At 39.6% G+C, this 23,637-nt stretch overlaps 1 protein-coding gene across 2 annotated transcripts in view; it reads left to right on the forward strand.

Annotated features, from left to right (window-relative positions):
- ITGBL1 (integrin subunit beta like 1) overlaps positions 1–23,637 on the forward strand; it is a 208,687-nt gene that overhangs the window by 166,662 nt on the left and 18,388 nt on the right. For both annotated transcript variants that reach the window (XM_081214839.1, XM_081214840.1), the window contains exon 8: positions 13,149–13,265. In XM_081214839.1, coding sequence (XP_081070965.1) covers positions 13,149–13,265 — 117 coding nt within the window. The remainder of the gene's footprint in view (positions 1–13,148; positions 13,266–23,637) is intronic.

Here is a 23,637-nt window from a genome sequence, read left to right on the forward strand (position 1 = left end):
CAACACCATGGAGTACATTTTAGATCAACCAGTATCTGTTTAGATTGATCAGTATCGATCAGTATCAGGCTAGAGTGCTGCCAAGGTTCTGTTTTAAACATCATAGTGATACCTAATCAAGCCTTCAGTGGTGGTTGTATATGGGGACTGAGGAAGTGGCAGACAATGCTTCTTAGAGGGGGTGACAATGATCAGTCTTAAAGGAGGAAGTATAGACTCGGGTGGGCTAATTTTCATGTGAGTGTCTATATGTGCATATGTATGTGTGTGCATGAGTGCAGATGCCAGTGTGTTTGGACCTCTTGGAAAGGGGAGGGGTAAACAAGGAATAAATGCAACTCAGCCTCAGGGGAGCTCATCTCTATTTGGATTAAGGTGATCTGCTGTCACTTATCTTAGGGTTTCTCAGTAGCAGCACTATTAATATTTTGGGCTGGATAATTCTTTGCTGTGGGGCTGTCCTGTGCTTTGTAGTATGTTTAGCATTGTTTCTGTTCATTACTTACTAGATGTCAGTAGCACCTCCAACCCATCATTACAGTCAGAAATATCTCCAGACATAGCCAAATGTCCCCCGGGGGGCAAAATTTCCCCAGGATGAGACACATTGCTGTATCTGCTTACAAGAAGTGAACTATTTCTGGGGAAAAGGCTATGATCCATAGGCTCTGTAATCTTTCCATATGCAATTTCTGACATTCAGTCAGAGAAATAAGAAACAAAACCAAGGAAACAACAACAACCAATAGAAATACATGCATAAATGACCCATTTACTGGGATTATCAGATACAGATATTAGAGTCACTATGGAAAATATATTCAAGAAAAAAGATAGCAAGACAGGTTTCTAGACAATATCAAGTCTGTAGCACAGAGCTAAAATTAATATTGTTTTTGCTGGCTTTCACTCATGGTGGTTTGTTTCCTTGTGTGTACCTATTTGTTGGTCTTCAGTTGTAAGCTTATACATGGTTTATTCTAAACGCTAGAAAATCTTGAAGTGTAAATTCAGGACACCTTTCTTCAGTCAAGATTTGTGTTAGATTCTCCCAGGATATTACTGATCTTGGATCTCTTTAGCCTTCTTTCCAGAGTCCCCAGTTTACTCAAGGAGTCTCAAATTCAACTTCTCCACTTTCATTGCTTGAAGTGCTGATGTAGGCTTTTACCCTCAGGACCTCTTTCATATGGGCTTATGGTAATTGCCCTTTCCAGCTCACAGGTTTTTTTTCTTTTTTAATAAATTTATTTATTTTATTTATTTATTTTTGGCTGCGTTGGGTCTTCATTGCTGTGCACGGGCTTTCTCTAGTTGTGGTGAGTGGGGGCTACTCTTCCTTGTGGTGCGCAGGCTTCTCATTGTGGTGGTTTCTCTTGTTGCAGAGCACGGGCTCTAGGCTCGTGGGCTTCGGTAGTTGTGGCACGCAGGCTCATTAGTTGTGGCTCTTGGGCTCTAGAGCACAGGCTCAGCAGTTGTGGCGCACGGACTTAGTTGCTCCACGGCATGTAGGATCTTCCCGGACCAGGGCTTGAACCTGCGTCCCCTGAATTGGCAGGCAGATTCTTAACCACTGTGTCACCAAGGAAGTCCCCAGCTCATAGTTTTTGAAGAATTACATGACTTCCCATAAGCCCAGCAATGGAACAGACACTTTATTTTAGGTCCAATATTTTTTTGTTCTTCATATTGCTGGAAGCTAAAGCCTACATACTATGTACTTCATTGTAATATATCTTTTGTAATACTATTTCAAAAAGTGAAAGTTAATGAAAACTCATTTAAAATCATATCTCCCCACCAAAAAATAAAATAAAATTTAAAATTAAGTGGAGGATAAACAAGAAACTTAGATTTGGAGGAGAATAAGTTTAGAATGTTTATTAACTATACTTCCCACACAGCAGTTGTCATTTGCTAGAAAAAAAAAAAAGGAATATGCTATTTAAAATTCCCAGTGGAATTAATGCAGTTTCTCATTACATAACACATCATGGGCAAGCAATCAATCCTTTGGACTCTCAGGCAATCAGATGTATTTAAGCCAAAGATGTCTCAAGACAAGAGTAATCAGGGTTCCTCCAACACTGCTTTTTGTGTGATGTAGAGTTTATCATTGTTTAAAGCATCACATAGGCTTTCTTTGTTTTCTTTCATTACCTCATTTCATTCCCTGAATAGCTTTGGCAGTAGCAATGTTAACTATTATTGCTATAAGTGATTGAATGGCCTATTTCTTTTGATACATAAGGTGAAAGCAGAAGTCGTTTCACTGAAGAGCTGATACTGCAATTTCCTGTTCCTTCAAAAAAGACATTGCTTTTCAAGCAAGGGCATAAATGTTTTTGACCATTAGCAATTACGTGTGATTTTGTTTTTATTATTTTATATTCACTCCTTTGATTTTATTGAAGATTTGAATAAGAGAGACACATAAGCACAGATTAACTCATAATATGAAGGGACCCAAAGTAAGATCAGGTTTTATTTCACACAAACTACTATTTCTCCTACATTTCCCTATAGTCAGGGAGATGTGAAGGTTTGCATGAAAGATCTGCATTTCCAATACCTTTATCTTCTGACCTTCTTTTTCATTGATAATACAAGCAGATAATCACAGGTATTTGAGAGTTCTTTCTCTTTTAGCACCCTCCTTCTTTCCTCTTTCCCTTAATTGGAAGCATATTTCTCTTTCTTCCTACATCTGTACACTACCCTGTGATACTCTTATCAAAATGAAATGTTTCCTTTTATCTGGTAGCGTCCAAGAAACATAGAGCACCCTCATCGATTTGGTCATCATTCAGTTTTTCTAGGCAGCTAAGATTAGCCATGAAGTCTCTGTGGTCTCTGCTATGACTACGTATTTCATTTTCTTGAAATAGTGAAAAAGAAGGTCAAGCAATTTTTCTCATACGTCTTCCCCCATTCTGAACTGTTTCCATGACTTTTAACTACTGTCTTTTTGCCTTTACAGGCACTATTCATTAGGATATACTTTGAGAATATATCTATATTTCCATCAATCTGGATCACTTATGACCCTAGTAAGTTTCATTATTTGGAATTATGTTTCTATATTTAGCCAATGGTAGGAAGTGTTGGTCTTAGTTTCTCTAGAAAATAAATTGATTTGAAGGGAACCACAAGCAACTTTCTATTTGTGATGGAAGGCCATAGTTTAAATATTTAGATATAAGTTGTATAAATTAGTATGATTTTTATATTTGCATTGCATAGTAACAGTCTTTGAGAAAAATACTGCAAGTAATACCTTGGTAGCTGCCGTTAGAGTCTAACAAATTATACAACTTGACCAGACACATTTGGAACATTTAACTAGAAAACAGGTCTGGTAGCTACAATTGATGATTTATGAATCAAATTCTGTGAATACATCTGCGACACTTTAGAGATCATTTAGTTCAATAGCATAGTGTAACAATATGTGAGAAGAGAACAGATAGCAATCTCTGAAAAGCAAAAGTGACTAGTCCAGGCAAGATAGAACCACTTATTGAAAAATCAACCTTTCCCCACTGTACTGTGATGTCATCTCTGTCATAAATAAAGTGACCTTATATTGCATGGGTCTTTTCCCAGTGTTTTCATTCTGTTCCATTTGTCTATTTGTCTAATATTTTACCAGCAATACACTCTTAAATGCTATAACTTTATAGTATGTGTTAAAATCTGGTATTGTAATTTCTCCACCCACTTTTCTCTGACAACAATGCTTTGGCTATTTTTGTCCCTCTGCATTTACATGCCATTATGTCCAATTCAGTCCATTACAGCTCTATTGGAAGTCTTATCTATGACCTCTTAAAATATTACTTCTGCTTCATCCTGTCTTTTTTTCTGGGTACCCAATTAGATGTTTTGGATATTATTTCATGTCCAGTGTATTTCTTAAGCTTTTTTTATTCATTCTTTTTGTTTTCTATGCTTCAGTCTGGATATTTTCTACTGACCTATCTTCCAGTTTACTAAGCCTCTTTTCTCCTGTGTCTGATTTGCCACTGACTCTCTTTATTCAGTTTTTAATTTCAGTAACAGTATATATATATATATTTTTTTTTTGCGGTATGTGGGCCTCTCACTGTTGTGGCCTCTCCCGTTGCGGAGCACAGGCTCCGGACGTGCAGGCTCAGCGGCCATAGCTCACGGGCCCAGCCGCTCCGCGGTATGTGGGATCTTCCCGGACCAGGGCACGAACCCGTGTCCCCTGCATCGGCAGGCGGACTCTCAACCACTGCGCCACCAGGGAAGCCCTGTAACAGTATTTTTAAATTCAGAATTTCTACTTCAGTTTTATAGGTGATTCTCTGAATAATTTCTCCATTTAGTAATATAGTTTTTTGAATATATTAATCATAGTTATTTTAAAGTCCATTACTGACAATTCTAGTTTGGCCACCTGTATCATTTTTGGACCTTTTTGTATTGTCTATTTTTCTCTTTCCTTTTTAGTCATTCTGTCTTGTCTATTGATATAACTATTTTTTTAATTGGGTATAAATATTGTTTAATAAAATTGGTAGAATTTTGTAAATGATGTTATCTTCCATGAAGAGATAATTTACAATTGACTTTTTGTCTGGCAGACATATGTACAAAGGCAGATAACCTCAATCCAATCAGGCATTAAAATGATTTCTAAAGTGAAAACCTGGGATGTTTATGTTATGTTTATCAATGCCCTCCTTCTCAAAGGTCCCTGAGTTCCAAGTACTGTCTTTCCACCCAGATGAAAAAACCAAAAGCTCTGTTTAGTTTATTCATCTTTTAGATGTGGCTTTCTGCTTAATGCTTTATCCTCTTGCCCTAAAAAATTTCAGGCTTGACAAATGCATGAAGGGGATTATTTGTGTATTGGGTAGAACTCACTACCCTGTGGTTCCTTTTTCTCTAGGATCTTGGCCACTTAAATCCAGGCTGCCTTAGGAGGCTTTGACTTATATATTGATGTTTTGCTAGTCAAAAATTATTTCTGAGGCTAGAGATAAAATGGAGATAGGACTTTCAGGTGCCATAGGAGTTTGTTGAAAAATAATGTCAGAATAAAATACCTTTTAAAGAAGTAGCATTACTTAGTACAGAAACCATAAGTTATCTGAAATATATTGTTGGCAGAGCAAAAAAGGAAGTAGACATTCATATTGAGGGAGAAACAGATTAGCTGTGAAAAAATGGTATATTACTTCCAGTTATATAAAATTATAATATGTGGTTCTATTTGTGGAAGCCTTTTTTTTTGCTGTACGTGGGCCTCTCACTGCTGTGGCCTCTCCCGTTGCGGAGCACAGGCTCCGGACACACAGGCTCCGCGGCCATGGCTCGCGGGCCCAGCCGCTCCGCGGCATGTGGGATCCTCTGGGATAGGGGCACGAACTCGTGTCCCCTGCATCGGCAGGCGGACTCTCAACCACTGCGCCACCAGGGAAGCTCCTCTGTGGAAGCCTTTTACTCTTCAAGTTATACATTTATTTTTTTTTTCTTAAAGTTTAAACACTGTGCCACAAACAAATATCACAGTGGTACTTAGGAAATCCAAACAGTAATACTTAAAAAAATATATTTCTGTTTTGGTGTCCTTAAAGTTACTTATTAAGTAGGTATTCCCAATTTTGAAAATTTTAAAATAGAAAGGTTTAGTTATTTTCTAAGATTATAGAGCATATAAGTGGTGGATATTAAATTCTACCTTAGGTCTTTCTGAATCTAGAGCACAAACTCTTAACTCTTATCAAAGACTGCCTTCTTGGCTTCAGTTCCTTCAGTGATGGAAGCTTACTCCCTACCATGGCAGCACATTCCATAATGGACTACTCTGATGTGTATAATGTTATTTATTACAGTATTAAACTCTGTTTCCCTGTAACTCTTACCTATTAATCCTGAATATGTTAACTGTGCTATAAAATGACAAAGTTAAAGCAAGTTCACTATAGCCTTATATTTTAAGTTTATTGAATTTCTGACATTTTTGACTACATGATTCCCAGGCTCTGCATATATTTGACACTGCTTTATTGAAAAAAAATGGGCTTAAATCCTGAATATGACGTTAAAGGATATTTTCCAAAAGTGAATGTAAAACACGTGGCTAAGTGTATATATAATTGTTGACAAGACTTTATTTTTTAAAAAACATTTAGCTGCATAGATAAATTATGTTTAGAATTTTACTTGCATATTTTTAAAATTTAAAATATTTTTATTTTGAGATACTTTTGATCTTAGAAGACTTAAGAATAGTACAAAGAACTCTTTTTACCTGAGCCATTTGAGGATAAGTTGCTCACATGGAGTTACAATAACTTCAAATTTAAATGTACATATACTCATATATTCTGATATATGTATACACTTACATATATACTCAATGTTCTTTCTAATGTTTTATGATTTGGGAAAACTAATATTGGTAGATTCAGAAATAAAGAATAATTAAAAAATAAGTTAGGAGAAAATATTGCTTTATGGTATATTTTTTCTTCATTTTAAAAGATTAGCTTGTTGATGGAAATGTATTATTTATTGTTAGATGGATTTCATTGTTCAATTTGTAAAGTAAATTCTCTCATTATCCCTGATGTGGGAAGAATGTCCACACTTGTTTCAAATCAATTTAATTAGCACTCCTGAAATGTGTATTAAGGAAATGATATATTCACTCACACTTTTGAATGTTTTAAAGTAACAGAACCAAGCAAGAATTTAAAAGTGATTAAGGCCTGATTCTACCTTATCCCTTTTTTGCCCAAATATAGTTTATCTTCAAGAAACTTTATATAGAAACGTTTCTCTGTATCAAATCTTTCACTGGTAAATAGCATTTGTTGTCTGTTTCTATCTGTGACATTTGTCCCATAGAGTCTTGCATGGTGAATTACAATTGCATGTATTTACTTATGCCCTGTGGAATCAATAATTCAATACCAGGCATAGGCCTGGATGTGATAGGACTTTTGTTTGCAGAATCCCAAAACCTTGTTTCTGAAGCAAGGTACTGCCCACTGTCCAGTCAATGGGTTTATCAGGTACAAAGAATGAGATTCTTATTCTAATTTATATTGACTCATTCAGGATGGGCCACATTGATTAATTACTTAATTGATTAATTACCTAAGCTCCACATTTCCAACCTCATTCTTTCTCTGATTTTTTAACCTTGGGTCTATCACATAGTTTCTTCGTTATATTGGTAAACAAGTATGTATTGCTACTTAATTCATAAAATTTTTGTTAGAAATAAATGAATTGAGTAATTTTAGTTATTGTCATAGAAACTAATCTTAAGGTTGAAATAACGAGATACTCTTACTTAGAGTTCTAATAGACTTCCTCTGTGAAGTTCTGCTCAATACCTTGGAAAACCTTTAGAAAAAAGTGAAGCCTGCTACTCCCATATCCCAGTTTCAATTTTAGACACTCTAAGGGCAAACAACAGAAAACTATATCAGTACAACATTTGCTTAAATGTCTTATTTCCTCACAAAGGTCTGTGATTAATTACTTTAATCCTTGTGTACTAAGAAAACACAAACAGAAGGATTGACATTTATCCATGTTTTAAAAAAGTTACGAGCATCTCTTCCTTGGCTAGCAAATGTAGTGTCAAAGTGTGGCTTGAATTATAAGAAGTCTCACTGCTCATTTTGAAATGGAAGGTGAAAGTTGCCTCTTCACTTTCAAATGTCTGATGGAAGATTACTTTATTCTCACACACAAAATATTTGTACTTAGATGAAATAGTACAGAATATTATAGTTCTGAAGTGTTTAATTCCTTCTCATAGAAGTTTCAAGGGAACTTCGGGTGCATTTGGCAGGAGCTTTTCCTAGTACAATCAGGTTGCTATGGTAAACCTATTATTTTAGGCAAAGGAGGACTGTGTTAGTAAAGTGCTAATCTCTTTTCTGTTTTATGTGAGCCTCTAATTACTCTCCAAATATTGAGCATGTACTGCAAGTGTGGTTTTGCCCTTTTAAAAAGTGGAAGAAAATAAGGTTGTAGAGAGTGTACCTTCTGTTCCCAGGCTAGCAGGTGCATTTGATGATATGGTGTTCTTCTTAAATAATCTCATTCTGGATCAGGAAATACAGTTGGTTTATTTTTTTTAGAGAAATAGAATCAGAAAGTAAAAGAATGGATTTTATGTGAGTTACTGAAATTCAAGCCTCCCAATATGTTTTTTTAATTATAAAAATATAAATAATAATATCTATTATTTATGGACCACTTACTATGTGTCAGGTCCTGTCCTATGTACTTGATATGTATGATAATATTTAGCCTAACCAAAACCTTATGTGATCAGTTTTATTATTATCCCCATCCTGTAGCTGTAATAAATGAGGTTTAACTTAGTCTTCCAAAGAATCACATTTAACATTGGGTGTGCCAGGATTAAAATACAGATTTATTTAAAATCAGAGCCCATTCTTTTAACTGAATCTTACATTAAAATTTATTTTCTTTCTTCTTTGCCTGATTAACATTTAACAAACACTTTAAGACTCATTCCGAATTCACCTTTTCCAGGAACCTTCTGTAACCCTGTAGGGTGTGTGTGCTCATGTACTCTACCTGTATTCCCCTACTATTAAAAGTTTTTTTTTTTTTTTTGCGGTAGGCGGGCCTCTCACTGTTGTGGCCTCTCCCCTTGCGGAGCACAGGCTCCGGACGCGCAGGCTCCGGACGCGCAGGCTCAGCAGCCATGGCTCACGGGCCCAGCCGCTCTGCGGCATGTGGGATCTTCCCAGACCGGGGCACGAACCCGTGTCCCCTGCATCGGCAGGCGGACTCTCAACCACTGCGCCACCAGGGAAGCCCCCTATTAAAAGTTTTTAAATGTCTATCTTAATTTTGTATCTCTCCAGCATTTATTGTTTGTAGATTTTTTGATGATGGCCATGCTGACCGGTGTGAGGTGATACCTCATTGTGGTTTTGATTTGCATTTCTCTAATGGTTAGTGATGTCGAGCATCTTTACATGCATTTTTTGGCTATCTGTATGTCTTCTTTGGAGAAATGCCTATTTAGGTCTTCTGCCCATTTTTGGATTGGGTTGTTTGTTTTTTTTGATATTGAGCTGCATGAGCTGCTTATATATTTTAGAGATTAATCCTTTGTCAGTTATTTCGTTTGCAAATATTTTCTCCCATTCTGAGGCTTGTGTTTGCTACTACCTCAACAGAGAACTTTGCTGGCTGCTAATAGGTTACAAATCAGCCTGGACCATAAATAGATCACTATGTATGGTAGGGTTCAGGCATGTATTTATTTTGTATAATGTGTGCATTCACTGATCTACTAATGGTGTGAACCAAGTACTGGGGGATCAGAGAGAAGGAACAAAGCCTCCAGGTGACCAAACAGGGATGGCAAGGAAGGGTTTATAGAGGATTTCAGATTTAAGCTCGCTATTGAACACTAGGTCAAATTTTATAGAGAAAGTTGTAGAGTGCATGGCAGAGAGAAGAAATGGAGCACAAAACGAAGTCTCTGAACACGAGTGCACTGTGATTGTTGGATATAAGCTTAGGAATATGAGTTGGGTCTTGTGTAGAAAGCCCTGTTGAGAAATTTGATCTCTGCCTTAAAGGTCATGTGGGACCGTCATGGGAAGGGGAGTTACATCATCATAGCTATGTTTTAAGAAAGTAGATTTTATGAAATTTGAAATTGAAAGGAGAAGAATGGTTAATTAAAAGAAGGAAGGAATCAAGTATGTAGTCAAGTTTTTTCAAGACCCAGTGACAGATTAAATGAATAGCGACCTTCTCCGGGATAAAAGAATCCAGGAAAAGGAGTAAGTTTGTGAATAAAGGTGATGAATTTGCTGTGGAATGTATTTCATTGATGTAACTGTGGAAAACACAAATGAAGGTATTCAGGTGATTGGAAATGCCTTTGCATTCCAGGGAGAAACGTCTTATTCTAAATTCAAGTTCTTCCATTAAAGCTCATGCTTTGTGTCAAAGTTACCAAACTATTTACATGTGATTATTATTTAGTGCATCTGTTCAATAAATATTGGTTTAAACATTATGAGGACACATGAGAAGTGCAGTTAATTCTGGTGTTTTTGTGAAGATGAGTGATTAGGAGGGTGCAAGTGTCATGGATTTGGTGGAATTTACTTTGGATCTTAAAGGATGAGCGGAAATTTACCTGGCAGGTCTATGTCCTGGTAGTGAATGGAGTGAAGTTGTGAACTGACACAGCAAAATAATGCCCTTTAAAATGTGGACCACATGAAGAATTTACTCTTCTTTACCTTTCTATCTGTGACAAATTAGCCTTTCTTGATGCTTAATGCTTTGCCATCCCATCAGAATCTACTGTATCCTATAAACTAAATTAGAGCTACATACATAAAGTTAATTCAGCTAATATTTGCCTTAACATATTTTTAAAACACCAACAGATACATGGCCTAAAAAATGAATTGCAAAATGGTTAATTATTGTGTGATATTTTAAACAGATGCTTGAATTACAATCTGTCAGGGAAAAAAGGTACCTAGGACCATATATTAACACTTTACTATCCAACTGTATAAAAGGGGGGGGGGATAAATTGGGAGAAATAGAAGACCCCATCCAGAATGAGAACAGTGAAATGGAGATATTTAAACACATATGCCAGTAGTTAGTTCATCCTTTTCAAAGAAGCCAATAATACATATTCAGAAACTTCCTGTATGCCTCAAAATGCTAATAAAATGGTCAGCATAAATACATATGCCCTCAAACTTAAAAACTGTTGTTTTCTTGGTAACTGGGAGTGGATTACCTGTCAGGAATGATGTGGTTGAAGTTTCCCACATCTGTCCGCCATGGACTAGTTAACCATACAGGGCCACACTGCTGATGGTCCTATATTTTGCCTCTCTCCACAATCTGGATCGTTGTTGTCCTTCACACATCTACCTATGAGAGAACCAGCGTGTTTATGCACAGGAGGAGATTAACCAGGCCTCAGAAAATCTGGGTTCTAGCACCAACACTGCTTATGTCTACTTTGCTTGCCTTAAGCACGTCATTTAGCCTCAGCATACTTGAGTTTCCTCATCTATTAAATAAACTGCAGAAAGTCATGGATCCTCCTGACATTTTATAGCAAATAAACACGTGCTGGTATATCTTTCCAGGGAGAGATCTGGGGTCTACCAGTCAGAGTTCTTTATTTTTTTTGTGGTACGCGGGCCTCTCACTGTTGTGGCCTCTCCCGTTGCAGAGCACAGGCTCCGGAAGTGCAGGCTCAGCGGCCATGGCTCACAGGCCCAGCCGCTCTGCGGCATGTGGGATCCTCCCAGACTGGGGCACGAACCCGTGTCCCCTGCATCAGCAGGCGGACTCTCAACCACTGTGCCACCAGGGAAGTCCCGCCACTCAGAGTTCTTGATTGCGTGCAACAGAAACCGAGGTCATTAACTGGGATGAAAAGTCATTTTATTAGAAGAGTTTAGGCTCAGAACACAAGCTTGGACAATCAGTTCACGCAGCACCCCAGCGAAGCAAGGCACTGCCGAGGACCAGCCCCTGCAGCCATCACTTTTGAACTTCAGCCTCTGTGTGCCGAGCTCTACTACCCCTGGATGCTCACTGCTGTGCTGTTACACTTGGCATTCTGCCACAGCCCTGTGCCTTGCTTTCACCCTCATGAATCCAAGCCCCGGCCAAGAGCGTCTGGCGTGTCTCTGTTCTGTCTGCCAGTCCATAGGAAGAGGGGGTATCACTGGGGAAAGAGGAGGGGCTCTGACTCCTGCTGAACTTGGCACTGCCTCCAAGTTGGCGGAGAGATGGGTTGAAGGGTGGCCAGAACAACATTATCTATCGCCATATCTTCCACTGGATTCTCAAAGGGATCATAACCCCGCCATTTCTGCCACAAAAGATTATGAGTCACTGCATTAGATTATCATCTTTAATTACAACTCTGAAATTATATGATTCTAAATACTAATTTTTCTTTCTTCCATCATATCCCAGCTCAGAATTTCTTTAACGAGACACAAATGCAGCAACAGAGTGACTAACAACATTGCAGGGTCAGCCCTGAAGTATCTTATGATCATTTCAGTGGGTGTGTAATTATGATGGTTGGGATAATGACAGAGAGTAACAGATGTCTCGGAGTAGTCACTCAGCTGAATTTCCGGCAAACCAGTACCAATTCCTCAGAAAAAAGAAATGTACTTTCTCATACAGCCTCCTGGTGCTGCATTATGAGGATATTAAGATACAATATGGCTTAATGTTTAGATGCACAAACTTTTAAGTGTAATGAGAATGGATATAAATTTTGAATCTATCCCTTAAGAACTGGTTCACCGGGGAAAGTAACTTGGCCTCAGTACGTCTCCATATCCTGTTTAGTAAAATGACAGTGATAATGCTAGTCAATGTGTGGTATTATGACAACAAAATGACAGAATTGAAGGAATTATAGTGTTTGAGGCATAGTTACAGCTCCAGAAATAATGACAAAAGACATAAAGATAAATAGTTAAGAAATCCCCAAACTATGAACCAAACTCATTCCAAAACATGTTTATATTTTTCAACTTTAAGTCAAGGATAATAAGATATTTAGGTCATGCACTCGGACATGTGTTCCATGTTGAAATGACTTCTATGAACTCAAAAATGGATGCCAAATCATCACTAAAATATCAGGTTGAAATGTACCTATGAACATTTTTTTTCTGATGTGGCAGACAGACCCACACTAAAAATATTTTTTAAATGACCACATTATGGCAAATTATGTCAAAATATATAAAATTGACTCAGTTATGTTAAATGGTCTCATCATAAGTGGAATATGAAATACCGAGAGAGTTTAATAGTTGGATTATTCTTCAAAAATGAATGAAACAGAAAGTGGAAAGTAGAAGATGGGAACGACATGAGCCAGGAGTTGTCTCTTCAGCTCCCACCGACCTCCTTGGCATTTGCGCTTGACCTTCAGCTTAACCTTAGGGAGGTAGGAAAAGGTATTTGCTGAGCTATTATCAGCCACAGACTAGAACTGGTCCAGGAAGTCTAATAGGATGCTTGCTTCCTTTCAAAGCCTTCCTGATTCTGTGAGCCTCCTACTGAGTGCACTCTGCCTTTATGTTTTGCAGGTAAGTGTGAGTGTGGCGAATGCACTTGCTACCCTCCGGGAGGCGGCAGAGTATACGGCAAGACGTGTGAGTGTGACGATCGCCGCTGCGAAGACTTGGACGGCGTGGTCTGTGGAGGTGAGCAATTCTCACAGCCCTCTGCTCCCTACCTGCAGCCTGCTTCACCTGCCTTTCTTATCCTACTTCTCCATTTTTTTAAAAAAAAAATTCTGTTAATAAGAAGATAAACAAAATCAATACACAATTAGACCTAAAAGCAATATACCGTTAGGTTGGTAAGGACCTTGGACTCTTGATTTAATCCACGTGTATGTATGTGAAAGGATAAAGCATGCTATTGATAAAAGATGGTGGAGACTAAACCAAGTCCTCTGAAGACATTGAAAGGGTTTGCTTCAACCCGTTTACAGTTTTGATTACTGATAAAAACGGATCAGGGAAGTAAGTATCACCTGAGACTTGGAAAATAAAGCAGTAAGACTATATTCAAAGTTAATTACACAATCACCAGAGATATACACTCAGTTTCCATGTTGGCTCTGAGACCCCAAAACGAACTTACTGAAGTAATAAACTGTGCAAAGGAAGAATGAGACAGATGGAGGGTCGTCACGAAGGTTAACACAGCAGAAAGGAGAGTCCCAGGGGTAGAATGTTGCCAGTGTCCACCTGAGCTTCATCCAGGGGAGGGAAAGGGGGTCACCAGGGTTCTAGTTCAGTCTTGCAAGGCTCCGTATTGTAGAGAGGGTGCATGCCAATTGTGGTTCCTCCCAGGTTTCCAGGACAATTGAGGTGAACTGGACATGGAATCACACTAAAAGAATATAACTCTATCTCTTTAAGACAATTATCATAATGCAGTTGGGCACTGTTATTGGGGAAAAAGCCCGCACATGTACGTACAAGTGATGGAAGGCTGGCACACCACCCGCCTCTATCATCTCTCTGACCTCCATGTATATCTATCTAGCAACTCTCTCTCTAACCAACTATAAAACACTTGGAATTTGATCAAAAATATTTTCTTCTTTCCTTTCTCTGTGAGCCAAGGGAAAAGGCCCTTTTTAATAACTGTTGGGCCGGGTCGTTTATCTCTCGCAGTTCCCATGACAGACATCCTCAGAGATAGTTCCTGCTTTTCTCATTTCACAAATGGAAAAGTGAATGAGGTTTGAGGTGTTAATGTCCCATCACTGAAAAGCGCCAGACTCAGGGTTGCAGCTGTGGAGTTCAGTTCACAGATCTCTCTCTAAACCACAATTTCCCCCAGAGTGATATCCCACTGTTTTGACTTTATGTCAATATTATTTTTAGTTTAGATTCTCTTTTCACTCGTGTTAGTTGTCAGACATATCTAAACAGATAATAGTCCTTTTTATTGTTGTTGTTAAGTACTTGACATTTTACAAACCTGTCATATCTACATACCCATTAAATGACCAGTCCCCCCTTCCCCCAGTGAATCTCTCTTCCTCTCTCTCTTTGGGGAGGAAACCAAAGATGAAAGCAAATCTATATATCTGCTTGTTAGAAGAGATCAAATGTTTACTAGTTAAGTGAGAAAGCATCTCACAAAGTGATAATTTTTGAGACTAATTCTTGACTCTGCGTGTCTGCACTCTGGATTTGTCCATTGACTGAGAGTCCTCTGTGTTCCAGAGGGACCTGACTCCCATTAGCCAAACTAGTAAAAGACCAATGTACAAACCAGAACACCAATTACTTGATATACAATCAGAAATATAATTGCCCCAGAGACTAGAATTATTTTTGTAGAGAAACTATGAGAAGTAAGAATCTGAGATAAGGATTTGGATGCAAGTCCTTGGAAAGGGGAAGGAGTTTCTGGTAGGAGAGTGGGAAAGTGTGGCATGGAGGAGGGGCAGCCGATTAAGACTGTGCTGTCAACCAGTTACTGCTGTGGTCAACTGGAGCTTCATCCCAGCACAGAGGATGGAACTCTAGGAGCCCGAGTAAAACACACAATTCTTATATCATCAGTCATTGGTTGAGGATTGCTTCTAGGAGACGTTAACTGCCAGGCCACATCCAGCATGCCTCACAGGTACAGGATCAGAGCAGGCTTCTGCAGCTGGAGAAAACCTCGGGGCAGAGAACCCAGGGGGTGCCAAGTGAAAGTCATCATAACAGAAAGGATGACGTTGCTGGGAGACTCCTGCAGCTGCCAGAATACACATGTGGAAGGACTGCAACTCTCATGCCGGGTGGTCTATCCTCTGGACAGTGCAGATTCTCATTCTTTACCACCGTCTAGATTTTCCTACCAACAATCCATCCTCTCTTTGATTGGATACAGGATGGGGCACAGTAGACTAGGCAGTAGCTGGAGACAGGCTAATATATCTTATCCTCCTGGTAGAGCCTTGGCTACGATTTGGGAGATCCTTGCTTACACAGTTAGAGATTAATTCTTAGATGTTGATCTTCCCAAATATAGATGACATTGAAACATAATTATCAGAGCACAAACGTGTTTTCAAGGTTGGAAAAACTTTGCTGCTTCTCCTGTGTCAGCTAGCAGCCAACAAATATTAGTACAATAGTAATCAGATAAGCAAAGCATCTTTGATCACTATAATTGGATGGATTCTATTGGTATTTCTTCTTAAATTTTAGCAACCAGCTCTAGGAAATCACCTATGCATTTTAATTTTATATTTTAGATTGTATTAAAGACATTTTACTGACCGAAAGATCTTGGAACATTTTTCAAGTAGGTAAAGGAAACTCACCTTGGAAATTTTTCTTGAAAATATTTTGTGTTGTTATTCTTAAATTTCACTTTGACATACAGATAATGTTCTTGAGAGATTTCGGGTTAAGATAATACCAGTAATTTCATTTTTTTTTTTTTTTTTGGCTGCATTGGGTCTTCATTTCTGTGCGTGGGCTTTCCCTAGTTGCAGCAAGCGGGGGCTACTCTTCGATGCGGTGCATGGGCTTCTCATTGTGGTGGCTTCTCTTTGTTGTGGAGCATGGGCTCTAGGCATGTGGGCCTCAGTAGTTGTGGCGCATGGGCTCAGTAGTTGTGGCTCGCGGGCTCTAGAGTGCAGGCTCATTAGTTGCGGCACACGGGTTTAGCTGCTCCGTGGCATGTGGAATCTTCCCGGACCAGGGCTTGAACCCATGTCCCCTGCATTGGCAGGTAGATTCTTACCACTGTGCCACCAGGGAAGTCCAATACCAATAATTTAAAAGATTGTCTGTAGGTAACAACGATTGGCTTCACTTACCTTCTCCTGCTTCATCTGAGCTCTGCAGCCCAGTTGACAGCCTGGAGCCTTAAATTCTGCGACAGGTTCTGCACTAGGGCCTATGCACACATCTGTACACATTCCAGTGTGTAGTTTTTTGTGACTCTTTACTCTGATGGTCAGTCCTATTGCTTGGAGGGGGATAGTTCCAGGAAGGAGAGGGAGAGGGATGTCCCCATCCGTGGTCAGCTCATGTGTATCTGAAGTGACGTGTAGCTAGAAAAGCTGCACATAGTTTACAGTCCACACTGATGCTCTGTTAGTGTTCCTCGACAAGATAAGTCTAGTCTTGGTATTCATGGTGGCTGTGGTCTATAAAGTTGTCTTGAACAGGGATTTGGCAAATACTGACTCACTGCTCCTGAGGGAAATACGGGACTAGCTAGGTTCCTGCCTCTGTTTGCAGCATTTTTATCAACCAATCAATACATAACCTTGTTTTATGTGTGTGTCTTGTAAAGACATATTGTGTCATATGTAGTTGATTTATTAACATTGAACTTGGCCAACAGCCCTATAACTCATGCCTGAATGAAGATTATTTGGTTCACGGATTTTCTCCGTAAGGCACATCGCAGACTATTTTGCACTTAGGGACACTGGATAGCACTTCAGCACTGTACTTGGGGGCCATCTAAAAACATTGAAATCACCAACAAAAAGCACAAAAACGCAAAATGTACAGCACCAAGTATATTGGGAAAAGGACACTTGTTTACAGCGTAAGAGCTGAACAAAGAAGGCAGAGTGTGACCTTCTTTGATCTTTGCTGGGAATGTGAACCTCGGGCAACTGAATTTTTTCACCATTCGGTCCGTGTTCTCAAATGACCTGGAAAGCTTCTCGAGTGTTGATTTCAGGGAGACAAATAAATTTTAGCGAGTAGGCAAGTTATCAAATGCGAAATCTTCGAATAGTGAAGATCAACTGTAATTCATGTTCTCACTGGAAACATCACCTCCCACGTGAGTTTTGCACTTGGCCTCCAGTTATGATTTAAGACAGTTCATCAAGGTACTGTGATTTTTAATTCCTCTATTTTCTGAGCACTGCTTTATGGAAGGAATTATTTGAGCCTTGGCTATTATAGCCTTGAATTTCATTTATGTCTCAGCTGTTCTCTGGACAGAAATTACAAGAAACATGCCATTAATTAACAAGTTTGAACGTACAGTAATTTCAGCATTAAAGTATACGACATAGTAAACCTGCTGATAAGGGGATCACAAGTTCCTTTCACAAACATTTATGTAAATGTACTTAACTATTTAGAAATGTAAATGGCAACATAGTACAGTAGTTAAGACTATAGACATGAGGCTTTCTTGGTTCCAACCTTGACTCTGCCACTTACTCCCCATATGACCTGAGGCAATTTACATAAGACCCATTTCTCACCTTTAAAAGATGATTATAATGTATGTCTCTTGTAGGGTTATTGTGAGATTAAATGAGTTAATGTGTATAAAGTACTTAGCACATGTGTCATGTATATACATTAGATATTATCATTAGTGTTATATACATATAGAGAGAATGATAGACATAACCACTCAGGTGGAATTTTATGCTGTGGATTCCAGTAAATGTGCAACACAGAACAGAGCTTCACGTTTGCTTTTTAATTCCTTTTGTAACCACAGTTTATTCAGAACTGTGACTGTCTTGTCTTCAATTTTGGGTGGCATAGATGAATTCTCCTGTCTGTTCTTTTTACATAGTGCAGTTTCTATCCTCACACTTGACACTGAGCTACCAAATCAAAGTGGCCATATGCATCTCAGAAGTATTTTTAGTGGTTCTTCCTCAGCAGGGCACCTTCCATGGAGAAGCTTCTCATGGGTTTGCAAGCAGGGAGGAGCACAGGTAAGAAAACACTGGCCGTTAGGGCTTGAGTAAGAGCATGCATCGCCAAAGTTTCTATATTTCTCAGTCTATCTGAAAATATCCATTATCATAAGAACATCTCTTCTTATTTAATAATATCCTATCATGTAATAATTAAATCAGCAAATACTCATTGCATACTTACTTCGTGTAAAGCCCAGCACTGCCCCTCAAACACAAGCATGTCCTTAAATATTTTTGATCTCCTTGATGCCTTTACCTCTGACCTGTATGTCTGCATTCCTCTTGGTTCAATCTTCAACCCATAGAAACTTGCTCTATCTCCCACCATTCTGTATAACCGACTCCATGGGGTTTTTCCATAATTCTTAGTTGCCCAAATCCGGGGTGCCGTTCAGGTCTCATTCTACGTGACCGCTTTTCAGTGTAGAGCTGTGGTTACTCTACTCAGAATCCCCCCTGACATGGTCTCCTGGACCTCAGAAACACCTTCCCCCTGTTTCTTCTCTCACTTCTCTCATAATCACTTGATCTTTTTTTCTTGCTCAATTCTCAGAGCTTACTAATAAATCTTAGCATTTCCCTAGAAATGGCCTTTGCATGTCTTTTCTGCTCACTGTTTACTGTCCTCGAGTAATCTCTGCTTCTTTCTTCCTCTTTTATCTTGAGGTCAGTGTCTGCCAAGATGATTTCTTAGCATCATTCCCTCCTGGCTTCATACTCTTCAAATTCGAATTAAATATTTCCAATGTGGATATTCCTCCACATTCTGCATGGTTGAAACTGAAGTAATCGTTTATTTTTTTCTTTAATTCAAGAAATATTTGTTGAGCTCCAGCTCAAACAGCTCAAACACTGTTTGCCAGCCCTGGAGATTCAGTGGTGAATCTATTGGAGTTGATGATTATGCTTAAAGGGTAACATTGAGAAAGGAAAGATAATGAGGCGGATGGTCTGAAAGGAGAAGCACTAGTTCAATGGAAACATACATGATAGGGGCTTTGACATAGACTGGAGGCTATGGAAGGCTTTGCTAATGCCTTCATATCTGGTAAAAATGATATGATGCATGACATGTGCTTGACATGTATTAATCAGCTAAGCATCATGACCACCATACTTGGTAATTGAATGCATAGAATGTAGCCAGGTGAGGAGAGATGGGTAGGACCCAGGAGTCACAGAACAAAGTGTGCCGAGGCATATGCAGGAAGGGAGGGTGACATGTTTAAGGGTTTTTTGAGAACTGGAGAGAAACCCTGTGTGATAGATGAGAATGCAAAGGGGAGCAGGGTATGACAGATTTTGTAAATTGTGTTAATGATTTGGGGCTTTACTCAAGCGATGATCGGAAGCCATACAAGGGGTTTACACAAGACAACAGCGTTATCACTCTGTTTAAAAAGTACCTCTGGCTGCCGGGTGAAGTTTGGATTGCTGGGAAGAGTGTGTATTTGTGGGGTTGGTGGGTGAACGTGGATTTAGGAGATGCGTCCTAGTGAGAGATGAATGTGGTTTAGCTAGATGGAGGACGGTAAAGATGGAAAAACTTGGATGTATTGGAGACAGTATTAGAAATAATATGGACAACAGGCTAACGAAACCCTTTACTTTGCTGCAAGAGACTCTGACCCTCTGTTAACCTCCCCACTCCAGCTCCCTGGAAACAGATGAAGATGGTAGATGCCAATGTTACCAGGCAACGTTGCTCATGGTAATGTGAACTATGATCGATACATTTCAACTAGATTAGGAAGGGTTGTGAATGAACTGTGAATGTCTTATGGGAATGCCATTGTTTTTGGCTTCCATGAGTGCTGTGACTCTGCCACCAGGCATGTCCCTTGCGGGTTTTCTGGAAGCTATGCTTAAGGAATAATGAGAAGAGATTTTGGGCTCCTATGGGGCATAAGACTTCTAAGCCAGAGAAGCCTCAACATCTGTGCGATATGGAGTTCATTGAAGTGTCCATCTCCAAAACAGGACAAAAAAATACATCTGTTTTAGATTTCTTGATTCACCAGCTACAGCATGTTTTGGAAGGAAGTTGGCATCATACGAATCAGCAGTTCTGTGCCTTGAGGAAGGAATGGCAGCTACTTTGTTTAAAGCATTTGGTCTCCCCATGATGTGGCAGCCAGTGGGGGATCTCACTACGAGGAGTGTGTGAAACACATTAACATCACCCCTCTGGTGTAGCTTCTGAGAACAAAATTGACATCACAAATTTGGGTAATATTCTCAGTTCACTGCCAGACACCGAGCCATAGTGTCTGTGGCCTTCCACCTGGAGGGACGGACAAGAAGCACGTATTTAATGTGTGGCCAGAGATCAAAATGCGGGTCCCTGGCTCCAAAGCAGGGACTCCCTGAGCACTTTAGCAAACAAGGAATAAGTAAAACAAAAAATAACTGTAAACCTACCTAATCAGTGGGCTCATGAGAACTAAGCCAATGATGTTTATCCACCTTCTCAACAATAACACTGAAAGTGATTAAACCAATTCTGTGAGGCTGGGATAAATTAGCAAGTGTACCTGAAGGTGAATGTAAGCAATTACATAATTTTAAGCAGTTCAGTTTTGATTGCACCAAAATTACAACCTGAAAATGAGGGTCATGGCAGGGACTGTCAAAGAGAAAGTCAATAGGAAGTAAGACCATGCCTCACTTACTTACTGGTAAGTCATGTTCAATGATCATAGACCACATGTGGATCTTCTCAAAACATCCCTATTAACAATAAAAATTTTATGTGACCTACAACTGCATGGATTTTTAAAATCAGATGTCACTACTGAAAGAAAAACACACTTCGTCCGGAGAGGTAGTCCCTAAGATGTATTCATTTTTAGGGTACTTGATTTTAAGATTTCATAAGGAAAATATATCTACATGTTGGCTCATGTGTGTTTAATTGTTTTGAATTAATATAAGCTAAACCAGAGATCTCCCTCCTGTACTCCATATACCCAGGGTGAGACTAAGAAGTGGACTGGTTATTGCTTTTCTCTGCTTTGTCCTCTCTGCTCCTGAAATGAGACTATGAGTACAATTTAAGAAACAAGAAGGGATAATGAAGAGCCACCTCTTAATTATACAGTCAGTTCACATTTCATCTCTTCAGGGAGTTCTTTGGTTTGTGGCTGCAATTTGAAGAAGATCAGGCAGCCTGAGAGTATGAGTGCAGTGACCACTACCCCCTTCCCAGGCATTGCTGGAATTCTCACATTGAGGAAGGTTCAGACCACTCACTCAGGCCACGCCTTTCTTAGCTGGACAATGTGGGTAGCAGTGTGGTTATCTCCAAATTACCTCTTAAAATCACAAACCTCTTTCCTGAGTTTGTAAGTGTACCAGTGTTGGGATGCACCCTGCAGGCCTATAAACTTTATAGTTGCCCAACCTGGAGACTGAAGAAAGAGACATCAGTCGTTTACCGGGCAGGGGATCTTATAAGTCTGCAGCAAAAGGTCCTGGAGTGACACCGCACCATTTATGGTAGAGAGCAGGACATGGCAGCAATCTTTGCTACTCCAGGGAGGAGGAGGTTACCATTTATGGGGGGAACTGATGTCAGGTTGGCTCATCAGCTACCAGGGAAACCAGTGGCTGGGGCAAGGGGCAAGTACATAAACAGTATGTTTATTAAGCCTATAATTAAGAGGATTGGGTGGTCAAGTGAGTGAAGCAGGGACTGGTCGAGCAGGGGATGTACAGAGAGCAGGGGCGCAGCCATCCTGAATGGCCTCACCACACAACCAGTTAGGACCGTGTTCAGCTACAAGCCTGCAGATTGTCACTTCAGGGATGGATGGATGGTGAGGTAACTACCTGAGAGCCGTCAAAGTCCCACACACCTTCTCTCTTTATTTCCTCTCTGCCCTTCGAGTATAACTTTTGTGGTCATGCTCCTTGAAAATCTCCCATTGTGCTCATCTTCCAGGAAAGAAAAAAAGGGAAAATAGGACAAAGGGCAAAGGATAACATGCTAGCTGAGTCTGTCCCATTTTCTTTGGAAGACAATAGCTTTCCTGGAAACCTCACCCAAGAGATTTTCTCTTATATCTCACTTATTAGAGCTAAGTCCTAGGGGGCACTTTTAGGTCAAAAGGAGCCTGAGTAATCAAATATTTTCCAGATGAACTATTATCACCTCTCTGAAAAAAATGAGGCTTCCCCTAGTATTAACAAGGGGAAAAGAGTATTGGGCAGGCAATATGCAGTATCTGATGCAATTAGATACCTTTATGTGTCAGTTTCCTAATTGAGAACCATCACTGCAGTGTATTGAGGAAGTGTGTCTCGGAGCCCATGGATTCATTGGAAATGTCATTGTCTAGAGCATCACTGTTCAATAGAATTTTCAAAGATGATAAGAATGTTCCACATCTGCCTTATTCAATACAGTAGCCACTGGCCACATATGGCTGTTGAACACTTGAAATGTGACTAGTGCAACTGAGAAACTGAATTTTAAATTTTACTGAATGTTAATAAATGTAAATAGTCACATCGACTAGTGATTACTACATTGGACAACACCTATCCAGAGCATTCTTGGTGAATAATTTGGTGTGGGGGAAGGGAAGAGAATAGGAAGAAAAATTTCTGTTGCTCGAGGGGAGTCCCATATGCCAGGAGGTAAGTGTCTGGGAGAGGATGAATGGCACTGGAAATGAAAATTGAATGGAAAATTGCTCACCTGTATGAAGAGTTGGGAAGTCACGTGAAGGCAGATTTAGTGGACTTCGAATGATTCATTAGGCTGGTTCTCTCTACAGGTTCATTCTTGAATGATCTATCATATACTTATTATACACAGGTAACCTCACTGTGGATTCTACCACGAAGCAGAGATGTTGTTCTCACTGAATGGTGTTTATAGATGATTCTCCCAGTTCTGCTACCCCTGGATGTTCCACTCATAGGCCTAAGAGACAACTTAGTAGGGTTGGTCTGGCAAAAGTTGACTGAAACTACTCTTATGACCTTTATGGTCTTTTTTTTGTTAACTCCAATTTTCAGAACCATTCTACTCAATAGGCCTGCTTTATGGAATATGCTCCTTGTCATCTTACAAGACAACATAGTCATCTCATTTTTCTTCTTCTTGACTGGATGACGCTACTTGTCTGGCTTCTCCCCTCTACCCTACCCTAAATATTGGAGTTTCTCAAGACTTATTTCTCCCTAGGTGGGCTCATTCACTTCTAAAGCTTTAAATGCCATCTCCTTTTGGAAACTCCAACACATACAGACCTAGCTCCAACCTGTCCTCAAACGCCAGGTTTGTGTCAGCTGCTTACTTGGCCTCTCCTTGGTTGTCTTAAGAGTATCTCAGACACACAAGGTTCAAAATGGAA

The sequence above is a fragment of the Mesoplodon bidens genome (genome assembly GCF_964165515.1).
Source record: "Mesoplodon bidens genome assembly, chromosome: 17".
NCBI lineage: Eukaryota > Metazoa > Chordata > Mammalia > Artiodactyla > Ziphiidae > Mesoplodon > Mesoplodon bidens.